General features: G+C 37.5%; 1 protein-coding gene across 3 annotated transcripts; it reads right to left on the bottom strand.

The window, feature by feature from the left end:
* Positions 1-2,258: 2,258 nt before the first annotated feature.
* Positions 2,259-17,043, bottom strand: slc6a11a (solute carrier family 6 member 11a). Of its 3 annotated transcripts, none has more exons than XM_039797493.1 (14): positions 16,787-17,043; positions 13,064-13,198; positions 12,840-12,980; positions 12,593-12,680; positions 11,750-11,882; positions 7,572-7,706; positions 7,388-7,491; positions 6,407-6,531; positions 6,128-6,240; positions 4,707-4,844; positions 4,411-4,513; positions 3,537-3,637; positions 3,265-3,435; positions 2,259-3,126 (listed from the first exon to the last, which is right to left on the bottom strand). In XM_039797493.1, exons 1-14 carry the CDS (start codon positions 16,956-16,958, stop codon positions 3,013-3,015), a joined length of 1,773 nt encoding a protein of 590 aa, XP_039653427.1. In that variant the 5' UTR covers positions 16,959-17,043; the 3' UTR covers positions 2,259-3,012. The 3 variants fall into 3 exon arrangements, with proteins under 3 accessions (XP_039653427.1, XP_039653429.1, XP_039653430.1); XM_039797495.1 differs by lacking the exon at positions 16,787-17,043 and adding an exon at positions 15,829-16,296; XM_039797496.1 differs by lacking the exon at positions 16,787-17,043 and adding an exon at positions 14,900-15,133.
* Positions 17,044-17,280: the final 237 nt, after the last annotated feature.

Consider the following 17,280-nt stretch of genomic DNA (forward strand, 5'->3'; position numbering starts at 1 on the left):
CTATGGACAGAGTCTCCCGCCTCAGCTGTAGATCTCTGCAGTTCATCCAGAGTGATCATGGGCCTCTTGGCTGCATCTCTGATCAGTCTTCTCATTGTATGAGCTGAAAGTTTAGAGGGACGGCCGGGTCTTCGTAGATTTGTAGTGGTCTGATACTCCTTCCATTTCAATATTATCGCTTGCACAGTGCTCCTTGGGATGTTTAAAGCTTGGGAAATCTTTTTGTATCCAAATCCGGCTTTAAACTTCTCCACAACAGTATCTCGGACCTGCCTGGTGTGTTCCTTGTTCTTCATGATGCTCTCTGCGCTTTACACGGACCTCTGAGACTATCACAGAGCAGGTGCATTTATACGGAGACTTGATTACACACAGCTGGATTCAATTTATCATCATTAGTCATTTAGGTCAACATTGGATCATTCAGAGATCCTCACTGAACTTCTGGAGAGAGTTTGCTGCACTGAAAGTAAAGGGGCTGAATAATTTTGCACGCCCACTTTTTCAGTTTTTTATTTGTTAAAAAAGTTTGAAATAGCCAATGAATTTCGTTCCACTTCATAATTGGGACCCACTTGTTGTTGATTCTTCACAAAAAATTACATTTTTATATCTTTATGTTTGAGGCCTGAAATGTGGCAAAAGGTCGAAACGTTCAAGGGGGCCGAATACTTTCGCAAGGCACTGTAGTTTAGTTTGGCATTGTTAATGCTATAGTGTCAGGACCTTTAGAGAGTTTCACAGATGGAATCGCATGAATGATCCGGCCTGTTCAGTTAGAAAAACAGGAGACTGACAAGAACAAAGGGGAGAAGAGCCCCAGGGGTCACATAGTTGAACAGCACAGTTATGTGTCTGACCTGAACAAAGCGTTGGAACCGTGTACACAAGAGGTGGTTGTAAAAGGTAAAACCCATAGATCTGTATAACTAAGCCATGTCCACCCACTATAGTGTTTGTTTTAGCTTGTTATTCGCTTTCTTGCTGAGAGAGTAAGATGAGAAGATTGATACCACTTTCAAGTCTCCACAGCCAGTTGCAAATTAAACTGGACCTACAATAACGTGAAGGGCGGCCTACAGCCTTTACACATACCTTTGTATGGTGCATACAATACTAAGCTTTTAAAATAAAAATTGTTTGCATATTCATATATTCATACATCGTGTTTTAATGTTAAAATGTGGCACAGTAAAACCTTAAGCTTAACTGTCTGTGGATGGCTACCTTATGGCTACCTTAGCTGTAGGCCAGTAAGCCTAGCATCAATGTTGTGTACATTAAAACAAGCTTTATCTTTACTAATAATATTTTGGAATCATGTTAATGTATATTTTCAGACTTTTCTTTTTTTAATTTCGCGGGCCCCCTGTAGCAAATCTGATTATTTGAACTATTTTGGTTATTTTACATGAGAGATTTCTGTATTTGTGTTTTATCATCTTAGTGGTTTTAAGTGGACAAGGCTCTGTTGTCCGGCATTTATGTGCACTAATCAGAATTTAACAAAATCTGAATTTGATCACAGTTGTTCGGTTCTCTGTTTAGTTGCCTTGGTGACGGCCCTGTCATTAGATTCTCAGTTTTTATAAATATTTGAAATTTAAAACAAGATGCTTTAACAACAACAACAAAAATATTTCCAGTACATTCAAAAGCTGTTAAATATTCCAAGGAATCATGAAATGATATACACATACACATACATATATATATATTTATATAAAATATGTATATAAAAATACATATATACATACATATCTAGTTTCAACAAGGTTAATGTTAAGCAGCCACGCTGTTACAAAAATTTTAAGACATAATAATAATATATGTATATATATGTTTTTTTTTCTAAGGAATTAACTAGAATGACTACACAATGTCCTCAGGTATAAACTGCGAGCAGGTATAGTGGAAAAAAGAAAGGCCCTACTTTATAAGCATACTGTAGAAGCACTAGGCTTATTATTGCACACTAGAGTGATGGCCTACGTACTTTACGTTTTCAAGTCTCAGCAAGTTCATTTTGATACATGATGTGAACAGCTACCTTAAAAATCTAAAACTGCAGAAATGCTCTATAGACGGCACAAACGAAAGAGTTTGTAGTTAATTGGCTAAAACAGAAACACCCATGTCTTTTAGGGTTTAATGTATTTAAGATTTGGACTGTATAAATAGGTTGCAACTCAATGTAGTATTTTCATAATCAGTATCTGTAACAAATTCATATTCATCAAATCATTTCAAAAACTATACAAAGTTATAGCATAAGTTTAATCAGGAAGACCATATGTTTGCATGCTTAGGCCTGTAGTTTTACTTGTCATGGATCTGCATTCAATCCTCACACATTCTCACTCATTCCTAGCTGTCCTGTCTGGGGCTGTCAATTATGTTATCAGCTGTTCTCATCAGCTGGTCACATCAGCTGATCTCATCTATCTGATAGCTCAGTGACACACATTGTTAACCTATCATCCTGCTGCTGCCTCTGTTTAAATATGATTCTCTCTCTGCCTTTTCATGCTGTTATGCGTGCGGTACGTTCATGGATGTTACGCTATTTAAATCTGTCCTCTATGTTGCTGTCAGATGTCATTTCAGTACAAATTGTCGCAAATGGCCCCTCCATCACCGCAAATATTCGCAGATTCATCAACTTCTTTAGAATCATCAGCCACTACCACTACCAGTGTCTGGACTCCATGGGGGGATTTATCTTGCTGCTTCTCAGGGCAAATGCCCTTCTTTACAAAGCTCACTGTAGAGTTTAAGCACCAAATACTTAATTATTAAATATCATCTTGTTATAAAAAACATTCATCTTTACTTCATTCACTTGTCTCTCCTGATTGAAATATATTAGAGATTTCATATACTGTATTCAAATAGGTCGCCACACCTTAAAAACAATTATTAATGAATACTAACCACCATATAGTATACAACCTGCTCACCATATTTAAAAAAACGAAACAAAACAAACATTTTTTAAGGCTTGGCATTTCATTACACATTGCCGTTTTGTCCACCATCAGTAACATGCAGTAAGGCGCTGATGCTTGCAAGTTCCTTAGTCATCACTGGAAGGTCACCTGCAGGTTGGGAGCTTGTCTTGAGACGCTAGAAGAAGGTATTAATATTGTCAAAGAATATCACTTGCAGCAGAACATGCACTATGCACAGGCAACAAAAAATAGGTTCTAAAGAAGTTTAGAAACTTCAAATGCTTCTCAAATAATAACTATAAACATAACTGACCTGCCAGAGAGTGCCTTTTTCTTTGGTCAGTTTGCAGACCATCGTCACTGGAATCATCATAAGAGATGACATTGTCAGAAACCAGCCGATCCAGTACGCCCACCAAGGATACACATAGGTGTTGTTGAACCTCAGGGGGGTGTATCTCAGGAGCAAAAACACAAGTGTACCCTTTAAAGGGAAGCAAATCACAATAATATAAACATTTTTGCATCAAAGGGAAAGCTTATTTCTATAAATATAATGTATTCTGGCGTCATTATAACACCTACACTGCAAACAAGAGGGGTGCAATACATCCAGCAGTACTTGATCAGTGATAGAGGTTTGTACCCAATCATGTCCTCAATGTTGTCACAGAAGCGTTCAGCACCTTGGACAGAGACAAAGACATCACACATACTATATAGTATGACGTGTATACATAAATTTCATTTACAAAACGGGTAGCTCAAATCAAGTAATCCGATTGGTTCATAGCTGTGCTATGATTATCATATATTATAGACCAAATCGCTGTGACATTGTGCTAACACAAAAATCACTTCCAGGTAGACAAATGGCAGTTGATTTGAATTGTGAAATCGGCAAACTTGCAGCCGTAACTGTAATGTTTAAAGATAAAAGGTTTAAAAGATAGGTAAACACAGTGGTCCGACCTATCTAAAGTTTCTGCTGTGCTTATTTTCTGTACTATGTTGCTTTGCTAGCATCTTTAGCGTTAACAAAATAAATAGCCTATGCTAGTTGAGAGAGTAGGCTATAACTGCCTCGGTATGTGCAGGCAGCTGCAGCCCAGGAGTGCATATTTTTTGTGAAATTATTATTTATTGATGAAAAATTTAAACTGGAATTGGACTATAATGTTCATATTGCCATACTTGATGACCATTTTATGAAGGCAATAGCTCACAAGTCGTTGATATGTTTTAATCTTGCAAATCCTTTATGATCAGTAGGCCTACATAGTATGGAATTGCGACCATAGACTGTAAGCGACAGGTTATAATGTTGTTAGTGCAATTAGTGCAGTCTCAGAACCCATTGGCTATCGGTCTGATGACGATTTAGCCTCTGGGGACAACGCCCAATATTTCTGGGGTTCCGGTTTATCCAGATAACTGACCATCAACAACTGTATCTTACCATAAATCCATCCAATAACCAGTGACTGGAAGAGTGCCATCAGAAGAAGAGTGGGACCACTACATACATAGTGATCAAAGATCTGCAGAATGTATGCACCAGCCTAAAATTTAAATAGGCAATAAATTGGTTTTAAAACTAATTGTCAATTGTTAATTTTGTGTAAATAAGCAAAAAAAAAATGGTAAGAGACACAGTTTACATGCTTTGTATTGATCACACAGAAAATAACTCTTACATGATGAATTTAATTGCTTTTATATTAACCATCAATGAATGTACTTCTTACAGCTTACCTGTGATACAAATAAGAGGCCAAACACATAGCAAAAAGCACAGATCAGCATCAGAAGTAGCTCTCTGCGATATCCTTTTCGGATGTGGGAAGGGTAGATGTCCGACAGAGAGGTCATGATGCTTTCCATCCCAACAAACTGTAGAATGACAGAGTAAAGACAAGTTAATAATAATAATTTATTAATCCTGCAAGGTAAATTACAATTTTCTTTAACTCTATCTATAACATATCACGCAAGAGGGCAGTCCTGTGCCAAAGTAGGTCAAGGAGAAGGAGCACGGTTGAAAGTTTACGGGTAGTTTCCGCTTCATCCAGGTGATAAAAGACGCTGGTTTAATGAGCGCAGTTAGTGCAAACAAGCGTGCAGTGAATGTGAGGAGTAGACAAAGAAACTAAGAGGAAATTTGGACAGGGTGCATCAGTGTGCAGGAGACTTCAGAGAGACGTTATTGGTAAGTGAGCATATATGTCTGTGTGTGTGTGTGTGTGTGTATGTGTGTATATGTATGTATATATGTATTTGTGTGTGTATATATATATCTCCCACAAAAATATAAATATAATATATTTAAATATATATATATTGTTGAGGTGTTTAATTACTTTTTACATTATTAAATTAAATAACTTCTGATTGTTTATTTGGATGCTTATGAAAATGTTACTTTATAGCAATGAGCTAATTTGTGTGTTTTCTTTTTTCCTTTTCTATTTTAAAGGTTTTAACCTACTTACTACTACGTACTCCTGGTATAGTTTGTGAAAGTTAAATAAATGCCTGGAGAAGGAGTGAGTTTTCAACGTGTCCTCTGTCGTCATCCTAAGTCTCTTTCAAGTTAGAGCCAGTCACTGCTGATAACTTGACATGCATGATTCAGAAATCGATTTTTAGGCTCAAGATTTGATTCAAAATCGATTTTTGATTCAAAAACGAGTCTCGATTTAAAAAAAACAACAATTCACAGTATGTAAATGTAGTTACTTTTCCCATGTGATTGCAGTAGACATACAATTTTTTTTTTCTTCTATGAATCGATTTTGAATAGGTAGAGCTTCAATCGCGATACAAAACACCCCTACAAAACACACATTACACATAGGCCTAAAATACACACACATGCTCAGTACCTAAACATGTACAGATTGAGAGATGTCAGAATGAGGGGGCTGCAGCTGTCGATAGACAGGCGCCGCGAGCAGTTGGGGGTTTGGTGACTTGCTCCTTGCAGTGTCCAGGAGGTGAACTGGCACCTCTCCAGCTACCAGTCCAAACTCAATAAATTGGTCCATATATGGACTTGAACCACTGACCCTCTGGTTCCCAGCCCAACCGAACCCCTTCCAACTGAGCTACTGCCACCCCAAAGAAGAAACATTGGAGATAATTTTTTGGGAGACATAAGGAAGGCTGCAGCTGACCTGTCCGTCTATTCCTAACAAGAAGATCATGGCGAAGAAGCAGACTGACCAGACCTGAGGCCACGGTAGAAGGGTCACAGCTTGTGGGTAAACTATGAACACCAGGCCAGGGCCTGCAGAGTGAAACCAACAGAGAGTAAGCCATTGCTTGCATCTTTTTTTGATACAACTTAGGGCTGGGAATTTTTGGCATCAATGTCAAAGCTGATATTTATTATATTATGCTTGTTCCTGACTAGGATTTTAGGCAGAAAATTAAGAGTATATTCACATTCATACCTGACTCCGCAACTAAAGAAATGTCGACACCCTGTTTTTGTGACATGTCGCCCAGAAATGAGAAAATGGCAAAGCCGGATATAAAGCTGGTCCCGCTGTTCAACAAGCAAAGATAGAAGGAGTCTCTGCAAATCAGAAACAATACACTGTGCCTTTATTTCTCTCTTGGTAACAGAGGCCTGTTTATGTAAAATAATATACAGAACATGCTAACAGACAGCATTACATTTAAAGGTGCCCTGCCATACAAAACAGTTTTTACTTGCATTTTTTGAAATATGTTAGGTCTATATGTGTTTGTGTTATGTTGTGAATGTGAAAATGAACTGCTACTTCCTCTGTCAGCTCTAGCCACTGAAAATAAATAAGCAGAGAAATCAGGCCAATTACAAAAGCTGGTCAGTCTGACATCATATTGCCTGAGCTCATTACTATTCATTAGCTCACCCAGTTGGGCTGGGTAAAGGATTCTGACAGCCAGGCTCTCATTGGCTAGCTGTTAGCCAATCAGATTCAAACAGCTTAGCTTGTTGAATATTAATGAGAACTGGCAGAAATCGAGCTGAGTCTTCCTATAGGCTTTTTATACCACACTAGAATGGCTTGAAACAAGGTAACCAAGGAATTTTTTTCCACAAAAAAATGTTAGAGTCCTTGGTAGAACTTCAGACATTACCACAAAGTAATGAAATACATGGGGCAGGGCACCTTTAAACTACATTAAAATAACATGTAGTCAAATTACACTACAATTAGAAACAAACAGATGGGTGATGGATGCAAATAAATGAAAGCTAACATAAAAATCATTTTACATGGAGCTATTTGTTTTTTATGCAAGAATACAGCCATCAGATCTAGGATATTGATAGTGTTTTATTTATAAAATAGTATGTCTGACAAAAAATTGATTGCTGTTAGCTAAATAATGCAGCCACTAAAATAGAGAGTTTATTCTCATTCATATCCTGAAGTACTTACCTGTAACAGTTGTTGTTGTACTTGTTGTAGCTCCCAAGCGTAGTCAAGCATCCCAAACATATGGCATAGGAATAAAATACTTGGGTTCCAGCATCCATCCAAACCTATAAACCATTGACAAATTATTATACTCCTTCTTTTGCAATAGAATAATCCAGTGCAAATTAGATAGGCTGGATGATACCTGTGGGTCAGCGAGCCGTGCAGGATTGGGGTACAGGTAGTACTTGATACCATGGAAGGCTCCAGGAAGGGTAATACCTCTGAGAAACAATACCCCCAACATGATGAAGGGGAATGTGGCTGTGATGTAGGTAGCCTACATTTAAGCAGAAAATTATTTTGTTACAAATTTAAAAAAAATCTACTCTATAACCTATGGTTGCTAAAAAGTTGGCTAGAGACATTAGGATTAATACTTGTCGGTCATTGTTTTGATAGTTACACCGCAGCTGCATAAATCCTATCACTTCTTGTGTGACTGAGGACTAGTCTTGCTTTTGTGGTGGCAAATTTTATTTTAACCATTTCGTTTAATGATTGTTTTATAACGCCACAAGATTTAGCTTCTTCATGTGTAGATTCAAAAGGCTCCAAGTGAAATAGTTGGCAACCGTGAACTTTCAGTCTAGTAGAGTTTTTATTGAGGAACTCCAGCTACTCATTTGTTTTAACTTTTAGCAGATAAAGTGAAGAAGGCCATAGAACTGTTTGAACCGTGTCTCCTTCTGCCTCCTGAGATAAACTGTTGTTTAGGCTAATGTTAGGAACAGAGAGCAGAGGGGAAGGTGAGACAATGGTGTGACTGTAATGATGTCCTCTTCTCAACTATGGCCATGCTAAGAGATACGTTTAGAGGGGTGGCTTAGGAGGAAAACATGCTCTGGTTTATTGGCATTTCTTTAAACTAATCACAATCGTCTTGGGTGGTGCTAAGCACCGGAGAAAAGCCGCAGTGCGGCTGCAAAATAGGCTCGGAAGGAACTTGTTTTGGTAGAACATGTGTAAAAGTTAAACAGAAGACTCAGATTGGACAGATAGTCTAAATTGCTGTCTGGATTTACCCTGCAGAGATCTGAGAAAAGGTTAACCATAAATCGACCAGAGTTTAAAATGCCGACACAAAGGAAGCCCAAGGCAATGGATATCCGGCCTAAATGAGTGATTTCTGGCCGGAAGTGGAATCTCAAGGAAATAGACTACTGAGGAATTAACCTAGAAATATGTACCTGACCCACTGTGCGCTTGACTGTAAAAATTCAGGGTTTACAAGTGGACAAATAACTTTTAAAGGAGTGGGAAGCTAAGATGTGTCAATTAAGCTCTTATCATACCGGAGGATCTACAGCTGTAGGGAGGGAATCGGGTAACTATGGGCCACTGAAAACCTTGAATCTATTGCAAGGTTTTCTAGGAATTGCAAGGTTTTCTAGGAATCTATCCTCTTTCACAGAACAGTTCCAAACAATCCAACAGTGTCAGTCAGCATTACTGGTTCACTTTCTCTCTGTTGCAAACCTAAGGCTAAGCCTGCTCATCAACTCCGCCCCTAGTCTCATATCGCATATCCAGACTTATCTCCACAGCGCTGTGGAGATAAGTCATACAATATTAAATGAAGTTAACTATTCACACAATGCAGTAATGCCATGTGAACTTCATCCAAAGCAATCCTGCCAATTGGTCCCAACACGTACCAGTTAGATAGTAAATGCTGTAAACATATTCTTTGTAAATCCTTACAATCATACACCCGAAAGGACCAAGCAGGCCTGCCTTATTGCACGATCCAAATTTTCTTCAAAACTTGCCATTTTCAGCGTGTAGCTTGCTAGCTTGAAGTGTGTTGTTGTTTCCCGTAGCCAAGGTATTTTGAGAACAGCAACACACAGAGAGCAGAAGGTGAGGGATATCCAAAATGTACTTCCGTTGATCCAGACTACTCTACCCCTGACAAATAAGTGCATTGGCTTAAAGACACTGTTCACACCAAAGTGAAAAACATCAGTCATTAAAGCTGTGGTAGGCAGTACACCGTATTTTTGGCCTTGTTGGGCAAATATTCCATAATAACCTGCTTATTGTAATTCAAGTGGTCTGAGAAAAAGCAAAACTTTTGCAACTCTGCTTGGCTCTGTTTTCAGGCTTTAGCAAATCTAGCCCGTGACGGCAGATTTTAGCCAATCACAGGGTATTTAACTTTCAAATTGATCCATGCAACCGTTAACAGAGTACATGGAAATATAATTGTACACTTCCAAATAATCTAAAAAATTATCCTAAGGGGGTTAGGGGTTAAGATTTGAAATAACGTACACATACGCATGAGAGTAATGTATGTGCAAGTGCTTTGTACAGGTAAACTGTATGTACAAGTGAAGTATTCAATTTTGGCCTAAGTAGCTTGTCATATAAGGACAGTTTTATAAGTAAATTAAAATTGGAGGGATTTAGCAAAGAATGTGACTTTGCTCTTTGGACAAGCACAGGCAGTACATTCTTTTGATAGCCTTTCACAACCTGTCAAATCCTTAACCATCTGATGTGAAGCGGAGGGGGACACCGATGGAAAGTTGGAGAGATTTACAGTGCATAACCTTCAGGGTTTGGGACTGTAAATACAGTTTGTATTGTATGAACTTATAATATTGCATTCAGCAATTTATCACATGTTAAATATTGTATGTTGCCCAAGCTTAAGAGTCCACTGTGATTTTTTTTCTAGCAAAAATAATAAAGTAAAAAAAAATAGAAAAATCTTACAATTGTGCCTTGGTGAATAATATATTACAATATAATAAAATAAAACAATACTCTAACAGTTTACCATCAATTTCTTTAGTTTAAAACATTCAAAGAGTTTAAAAAGTTAGCACTTTTTTTTAAAGTGGAGGTTGGGGTATGCTAGACTGAGAGAATATTAAGGGGAGACACCCCAGGTGAATAGGAAAAAAAATACTAATAGATATCAGCATGAAACTTCCCCAGTTGATTACTGACATTAACACAAATATCTTTTGTATTACAAGTTTTTAAAATTTTTGTTTAAATTGCAACTAAGGCATTATCTCATTAAATATGCGCTAATTTGTATATATTTCCAGAAGACAAATCTGAACATTGGATAAAGCCAGATTCAAAATTCCTTTTTCATTTTATTGACATATTAGAGTCAAAGGTTTTTACAGAGGGGATTTTGGATATCTCTATTTATCACTCCATTAATCTGAAAATACTGTCAACAGCCATTAAAAAAAAAAATCAATTTTCGCCCCTTTTTAGGTATAAAATGTTGTATAAATCAGACTCTGAGTGATATATGAACATGTGTGTTGTATCGCGATCAGTACAGTGTAGTACGTGACACCTATATATTTAATATATGTAAGCTATGGCTTTCTGTAAACTGCTGAGAGAGAGAGAGAGATATGGAATTTCTGGCCTTTTTTTGCTTTCTACCTATTTCAGCTTAATACTGTCTTTCAAAGCTCTGGGCTTTTTTTAAAATTTAGAATCTAATACGTACAACAAATTAGGAATTACAAAAAAAGACAAAACAAGCTTCAAAAATAAAAAAATAAAACAAATGCATCAGGTCCTTCTCCTCATCCCCACAGAACCTGCAACAAGGGTCTTTTTCTATCTGCCATTTAAACAGAGACTTTTTTGTTGCAATAATTTTATAAAAGATTTTAAATTGAAATATTCTGGAATATGAATCAATTGTAGTTCTATAGATTGTTTTAAAGTAATCTTTCCACAAAATTGGTTCATTAAATTCGTCTTCCCAAAACAGCTCTGGGCTTGACAAAGACTGATAGGTGAGAATTTTATGTGGTTGCTAGTCGGAGGTAACCACAGGTTTGCACCTGTCTTTACACTTAAGGAGTGCTGAAGTATTCGATAACTGCTGCAAACGTGTATGCCTCTAAGCATGTGCACATATGAGAGCCAACTGGTGCTTGGCCGCCTGAGGACAAAAGTGCTATTTAAGCCACTGATTAAGTAAAGTCCAGGAAAGAAGAAATTCAGCTTTATGGCTGTCGTCATAGACATACAATTTCAAATGAATATATTGCATGTTATTTCAGTGGTGGGTGATGTGGCATTCAAGTTTAGTCCACCAAATGGATGACTGGTCAAATATATTAATACATAATATTAATACACTTTATGACAAGTTTATGATGATATTTCAGACTGTAAGGTAAATGGCAACCAGTTGAAATGATTTTATTCTTACAGAGTCACAAATGTAAAGATAAAGAAAATAAATAAAGACAATAAAAATGAGTGTGGGAAATGAAGAAAAATAAACATAATATAAAATTTCTGAGTCAGCATTTGTCCTTTCAGTCTTACCTTTCCTGTGGATCTCACTCCCTTCCAGACACAGAAGTAACAGATGATCCAGGCCAGAAGAAGGTACAAAGAAAGTTCCCCCTGTATGTTTCCCAAGGCCTCTATGCCAGTGGATATATTTAGCACCCGTCGTCTGTAAGGACCAAAGTATCGTTAACCAATTATTTGTGGAATTATATATCTTAGCATGTCCATTACTCTTATACATAGTTCTTATTATATGTTTTTCCCCAACTGACCCAAAAAGTAAGCAAGTCAACACTGTGCTCAGCTTTCTGCATGCAAATATATATATATATATATATATATATATATATATATATATATTGGAAATCACAAATGTAACTAATTGCTTCATTGCATTTAGATGTCCAGATAATCCATCATGCAAAATACCAGTCTTGCGTACTTAAATGGAATGCACTATTAGTGTTATTGGTTACATCTGTAATTTACATACTAAATGCTTGAATGCAAATTCATAGGCTTTTTTAATTTGATGTGAACGTTCGCACGTTGTTATTTTGGGAATATACTTAATGAACACATACTTTGAAGTTCCTGTCTTTCTGAAGGTGTATTTTAACTCATACTGAACCTTCAATATAAACGTGTGTGTGTGTGTGTGTGTGGGGGGGTGAGGACAGGAATGGCTATCACCAGAATATTACGCAATGTGTCTGAAAAGGTATATGATATAATTTTGGAAAAGCTCTGTTTTCCTGTCCACACCAAAATGCAAATAGCATATGTCTGTATTACTCAGGTTTATTTATCTTGTTATTATTTTACAATGTGTGACAAATTTCTATTAAAATCATTCTGATTTTGATAAAAACTTACTGCCAAAACTCTATTACAGACGATGATGCATTCACAGGCCAGGTCCCGTTAACAGTGGCATTATAGTTGTTCAATACCACACAAGAATCTAAAGTATATCAAAGTATTGTTAAACACATGTTAAAGCTGAAAATGCATGCTGAATTAACTCATTATTTAATCAGCACTAAATAGTAAATGTATTGTACAGCATATGTGTAGGAGAGAGATACTAGTTATAATGCTCAAAGATAAATAATTAACTTACCAGTATTCCATGTGTTATTACAGGTGGCCCATGGCAGCTCGCCAGAAAAGGATGAGAAAAAGTAGAGAAAAGCCCAGGCTAAGATCACAATGTAGCTGATACCTCCATAGAAAATGATCATTTGGCTAGCATATCCTATGCCTGAAAACAACAGAAAATGTTAACATTGCATTGCCGTAGTGTTTGTGTCTTAACTTGCTGAACTCCTGTCAGGTATTCCTCACCTTCAAACAAAGGGCAAACCTTCTTCCAGCACATGATTCCTCCCTGGCTGGTGTACTGGCCCAGCGCTGTCTCTAGTACGAACAGAGGAATTCCACAAGTCACAAGGAACAGGATGTAAGGGATAAAGAATGCACCTGCAATTGTGAATAAAGCATCATAAATGTACATGGTATACACCACACATAAAAAGAGCACAATAATCACATATTTGTTTCTGATTTCTCTCACTCATTGGATATTTAACTTTCAAATTGATCCATGCAACCGTCTTTACATCTAGATGTGTTAAATAATACCACCCTTTGTTTGAACCCACCCATTCAGGTGCCATTCAAGCCAAAGAAACTAACAAAAAACAAAGCATTTTCATTATGCAAAGATAAACCAACACTTGCTTTCCCCCTGCCAAAAATATCAGACATAATCAAGGGGATTTCTCAAATGTAATTTAGTAACTTATCTTGTCTCATACTCATTTTTGGATCTTGAACCCAAATGTCTTCAGGGAACAACAAAAACAAAAGAAATTGGCCTTGCCGTTCCAATACTTTTGGAGGGGACTGTATGTGCAAGTGAAGTATTCAATTTTGGCCTAAGCAGCTTCTCATATAAGGACAGTTTTGTAAGTAAATTAAAATCGGAGGGATTTAGCAAAGAATGTGACTTTGCTCTTTGCACAAGCACAGGCAGTACAATCTTTTGATAGCCTTTCATAACCTGTCAAATCCTTAACCATCTGATGTGAAGCGGAGGGAGACACCGATGGAAAGTTGGAGAGATTTACAGTGCATAACCTTCAGGGTTTGGGACTGTAAATACAGTTTGTATTGTATGAACTTATAATATTGCATTCAGCAATTTATCATATGTTAAATATTGTATGTTGTCCAAGCTTAAGAGGTGTAGTTTCTGTCAGTCCACTGTGAGTTTTTTTTCTAGCAACAATTTCAAGAAACAACCTAACAAGGAAATAAATAAATAAAACAATCTTACAATTGTGCCTTGGTGAATATTAAAACAATACTCTAACAGTTTACCATCAATTTCTTTAGTTTAAAGACAACAAGAGTTAAAAAAGTTAGCATGTAAGATCTGACACTATACTGCACTTCTTTGGAGGTTGGGGGAGCTATGTTAGACTGAGAGAATATTAAGGGGAGACACCCCAGGTGAATGGGGGGAAAAAGGCTAATAGATATCAGCATGAAACTTCCCCAGTTGATTACGGACATTAAGACAAATATCTTTTGTATTACAAGTTTTTTGAATGTTTATGTTTAAATTGCAACTAAGGTATTATCTAATTAAATATGCGCTAATTTGTATATATTTCCAGAAGACAAATCTGAACATTGGATAAAGCCAGATTCAAAATTCCTTTTTCATTTTGTTGACATATTAGAGTCAAAGGTTTTTACAGAGGGGATTTTGGATCAGCCATACACCAGCCATAAAAAAAATCTATTTTGGCCCCGTTTTTAGGTATAAAATGTTGTATAAATCAGACTATATGAACAACCCCTCCGTAAAAACATAAAGAATATACATAGAATACAACTGGAAAGTTTGGTGTATGTAATTGCTGCTAAAGTGGAGATTTCTGGCTCACATTTTGAGAAAACGGCTTTTAAAGATTTGTATTGTAAAAATTCATACTTTTTTAGTGGAAACAACTATTTACAGACACAATATCTTATCAAATAATTAGCAACAACAATACAAACCACCTAAATCACATCAAAACTTATAACACGGCATTTATGGCCTTCAACTGAACAGAACCCCAGTAAAAAACTGTGTAAACACACATAGAACTGCCACCCTGGCCTACATACCTAATTTCCCATGCCTGCTTCATATGTAGGCCCCTCATCCAGTTCCTGCTGATGCCTTTTCACCTTTTTAGCTGTGTCTATATTTTGCACTAGCAGTTGTGATGGCCTCAGCTTTCGAGATCCTGAGATCAGTTTCTTCCAACTGTGCTCTGAAGCCACAACTTCTCCATAACAGAAAGCATGGCAGAGGCACCTTCATTGAAGGTAGAGATGACCATACTTGCTGCTGCCTCAAGCTTACTTTTCCTCACAAAGACTTTTTGGACACTGCGCCCACATAACAGAATTGAGGCACTCATTTGCATTTGAATGCAGTCCCCTCAGTCAGCTAATGGTGAAGATAACTAACATCAGCACTGGTTCATAACAACAGAACAAAATAAATTATAAATCATTCAAAAGATCAATATTTAGAACATTGGAGAAAGCAAACAAAGTAGACTACATTTTTATTTGAGTATCTGCACACCATCAGAGATACGAAGAAGAGATGGATTCTGACTAAATACAGGCTCAGTGACCACCAACTGGATCAGACAGATATGCACTTCCTCGTCCACTGTGAAAAAGTATGTTCACTAAGACATTTACACCTTGGGAAAATAGCCAACAAAGTTAACACCAGAAAAGAAGCTGGAAGTTATCCTAGGAGAGGGGACAGCAGCTCCACTGACAGCTAAATATATGTATCTGCCTGCCACAGCCTGGGAGACTCAACCACTTTAGGATCCCAAAATTACAGATTTGTTTAGTAATTATATTATACAAAAACTGTAACTGTTGTGTAATGTAAGTGTTTTGTAATATAGTGTGTTGTATCGCGATCAGTACAGTGTAGTATGTGCCACCTATATATATTTAATATACAGTAGGCCTAGGCTACGCTATGAATTTCTGTAAACTGCTTTGAGAGCGAGAGAGTTTCATACCTGTTACTCTCCTTTGGTGTCTCTGATACGTTTTAACATGAAGACCAGGAATCCCCAACACTTTTTTGAGAGCTGCATATCCCAAGCCTAACTCGTGCGCTAACAACACCATTCGCACATTCTCATCAAACCTACATCGTTCCTCGAAACGTCTTGAAGACGCGTAGACACTTTGCCTGTACACACCTTCTTTGCAAAGACTGCACTCTAGTAGTAGCTAGGCCTAAACTGCTACAGAACCCATGATTCTGCGGATCGATGCTAACTTTAGGCCCTGTCCCTGCGCAATTAGGACAAATAAAACCACAGCTCAGTTCAATCAAACGCGCTACATGAACCAGCCACTGCTGTGATCACCTCCGCTGTCTTAACACTCGTGCTTTCTGAACGACAGTTTACGCATCAACGTACTATGTGAGGGCATTAGTTTGTCTTAGTTTGTAATCCCCTGTGTCTTCTTGCTAATGACTACTTTTTTCGTCTTCTCTGAGATGATTTTCGACTCACGTCTTTCGACATTTTGAACTCCCGCAGAAATGTGACGAATCTGAACAAATCACGTTGTCAGAAATTGGCATCAGCCAATGAGATTGCGCATTTAGAGTCAAATCCCCCATTATATTTTTACGATTGGTTTCTGATAAAAAAGGAAATTGCCATATTTGTATCCGAGAACATTGCACATGAGAGAGAGAGAGAGAGAGCTTTCCAACGGTGTTGACAGGGTGCAGACAACGATCGCGAAGCAGCATGTCGATTTAGAACGCCAACTTTTGTTGAATTTAGGAGAAATCTACAGACGTAAATAGATACAGTGTATTAAAATACACTAATAAAGACTTAAATGTCTATTTTGGACTTTTTTTCCAAGACAAATAGCCCAAAATCTCAAAATTGACCAGTGCATAAAAAACTATGTTTTTGCCTGCCGTGTCTCCCCTTAAACAGAAATACTCACCACCACCATTCTTGTAGCACAGATATGGAAATCTCCACACATTTCCAAGTCCAATAATAGCACCAGCCACAGACAGGATGAACTCCGTTTTGCTGCCCCATTTGCCACGCTCCTTGGCCGTTTGGGCCGTCTTAGGAGGGAGATGGCACAGCCTACATAGAGAGTCTGCCATACCGCTGAGGGAGAAATGGTCAAATGGCAAGAGAGGCTATATCCTTGAGCTTTTGTAGTGACTGGCTGGGTATTGTCTGATGTGTATTATGGGGTTACACAATTGACAGACTGCAAGGTCTTTAAGCCACAAGGGGGACCTCTAGATGTGCAGCAAAAGTTTACCACTTACAAAACCACCATGCTCCATAAGCAACCAGGGGGGTGATATATTCTGTATGTGAATCATTTCTACTTAGACATGGTATTGAAGGCTTTAAAGGCAAGACTTTTGATCTTACACAATATATGAATGACTGAAAGCTAGAAGACCAATTCATTTT

This window comes from Perca fluviatilis, chromosome 4, assembly GCF_010015445.1.
Source record: "Perca fluviatilis chromosome 4, GENO_Pfluv_1.0, whole genome shotgun sequence".
NCBI classification, from domain to species: Eukaryota; Metazoa; Chordata; class Actinopteri; order Perciformes; family Percidae; genus Perca; species Perca fluviatilis.

What these genes read in the sequence shown, in the direction of transcription:
- slc6a11a (XM_039797493.1), bottom strand. Translation starts at nt 16,958, where the DNA reads ATGGCAGACTCTCTATGTAGGCTGTGCCATCTCCCTCCTAAGACGGCC. An exon ending in CACGGCTCGCTGACCCACAG is followed by an intron (nt 7,492 to 7,571) that starts GTATCATCCAGC and finishes AATGGTTTATAG; the next exon opens with GTTTGGATGGATGCTGGAAC. An exon ending in TGTTAGGAATAGACGGACAG is followed by an intron (nt 4,845 to 6,127) that starts GTCAGCTGCAGC and finishes GTCATTCTACAG; the next exon opens with TTTGTTGGGATGGAAAGCAT.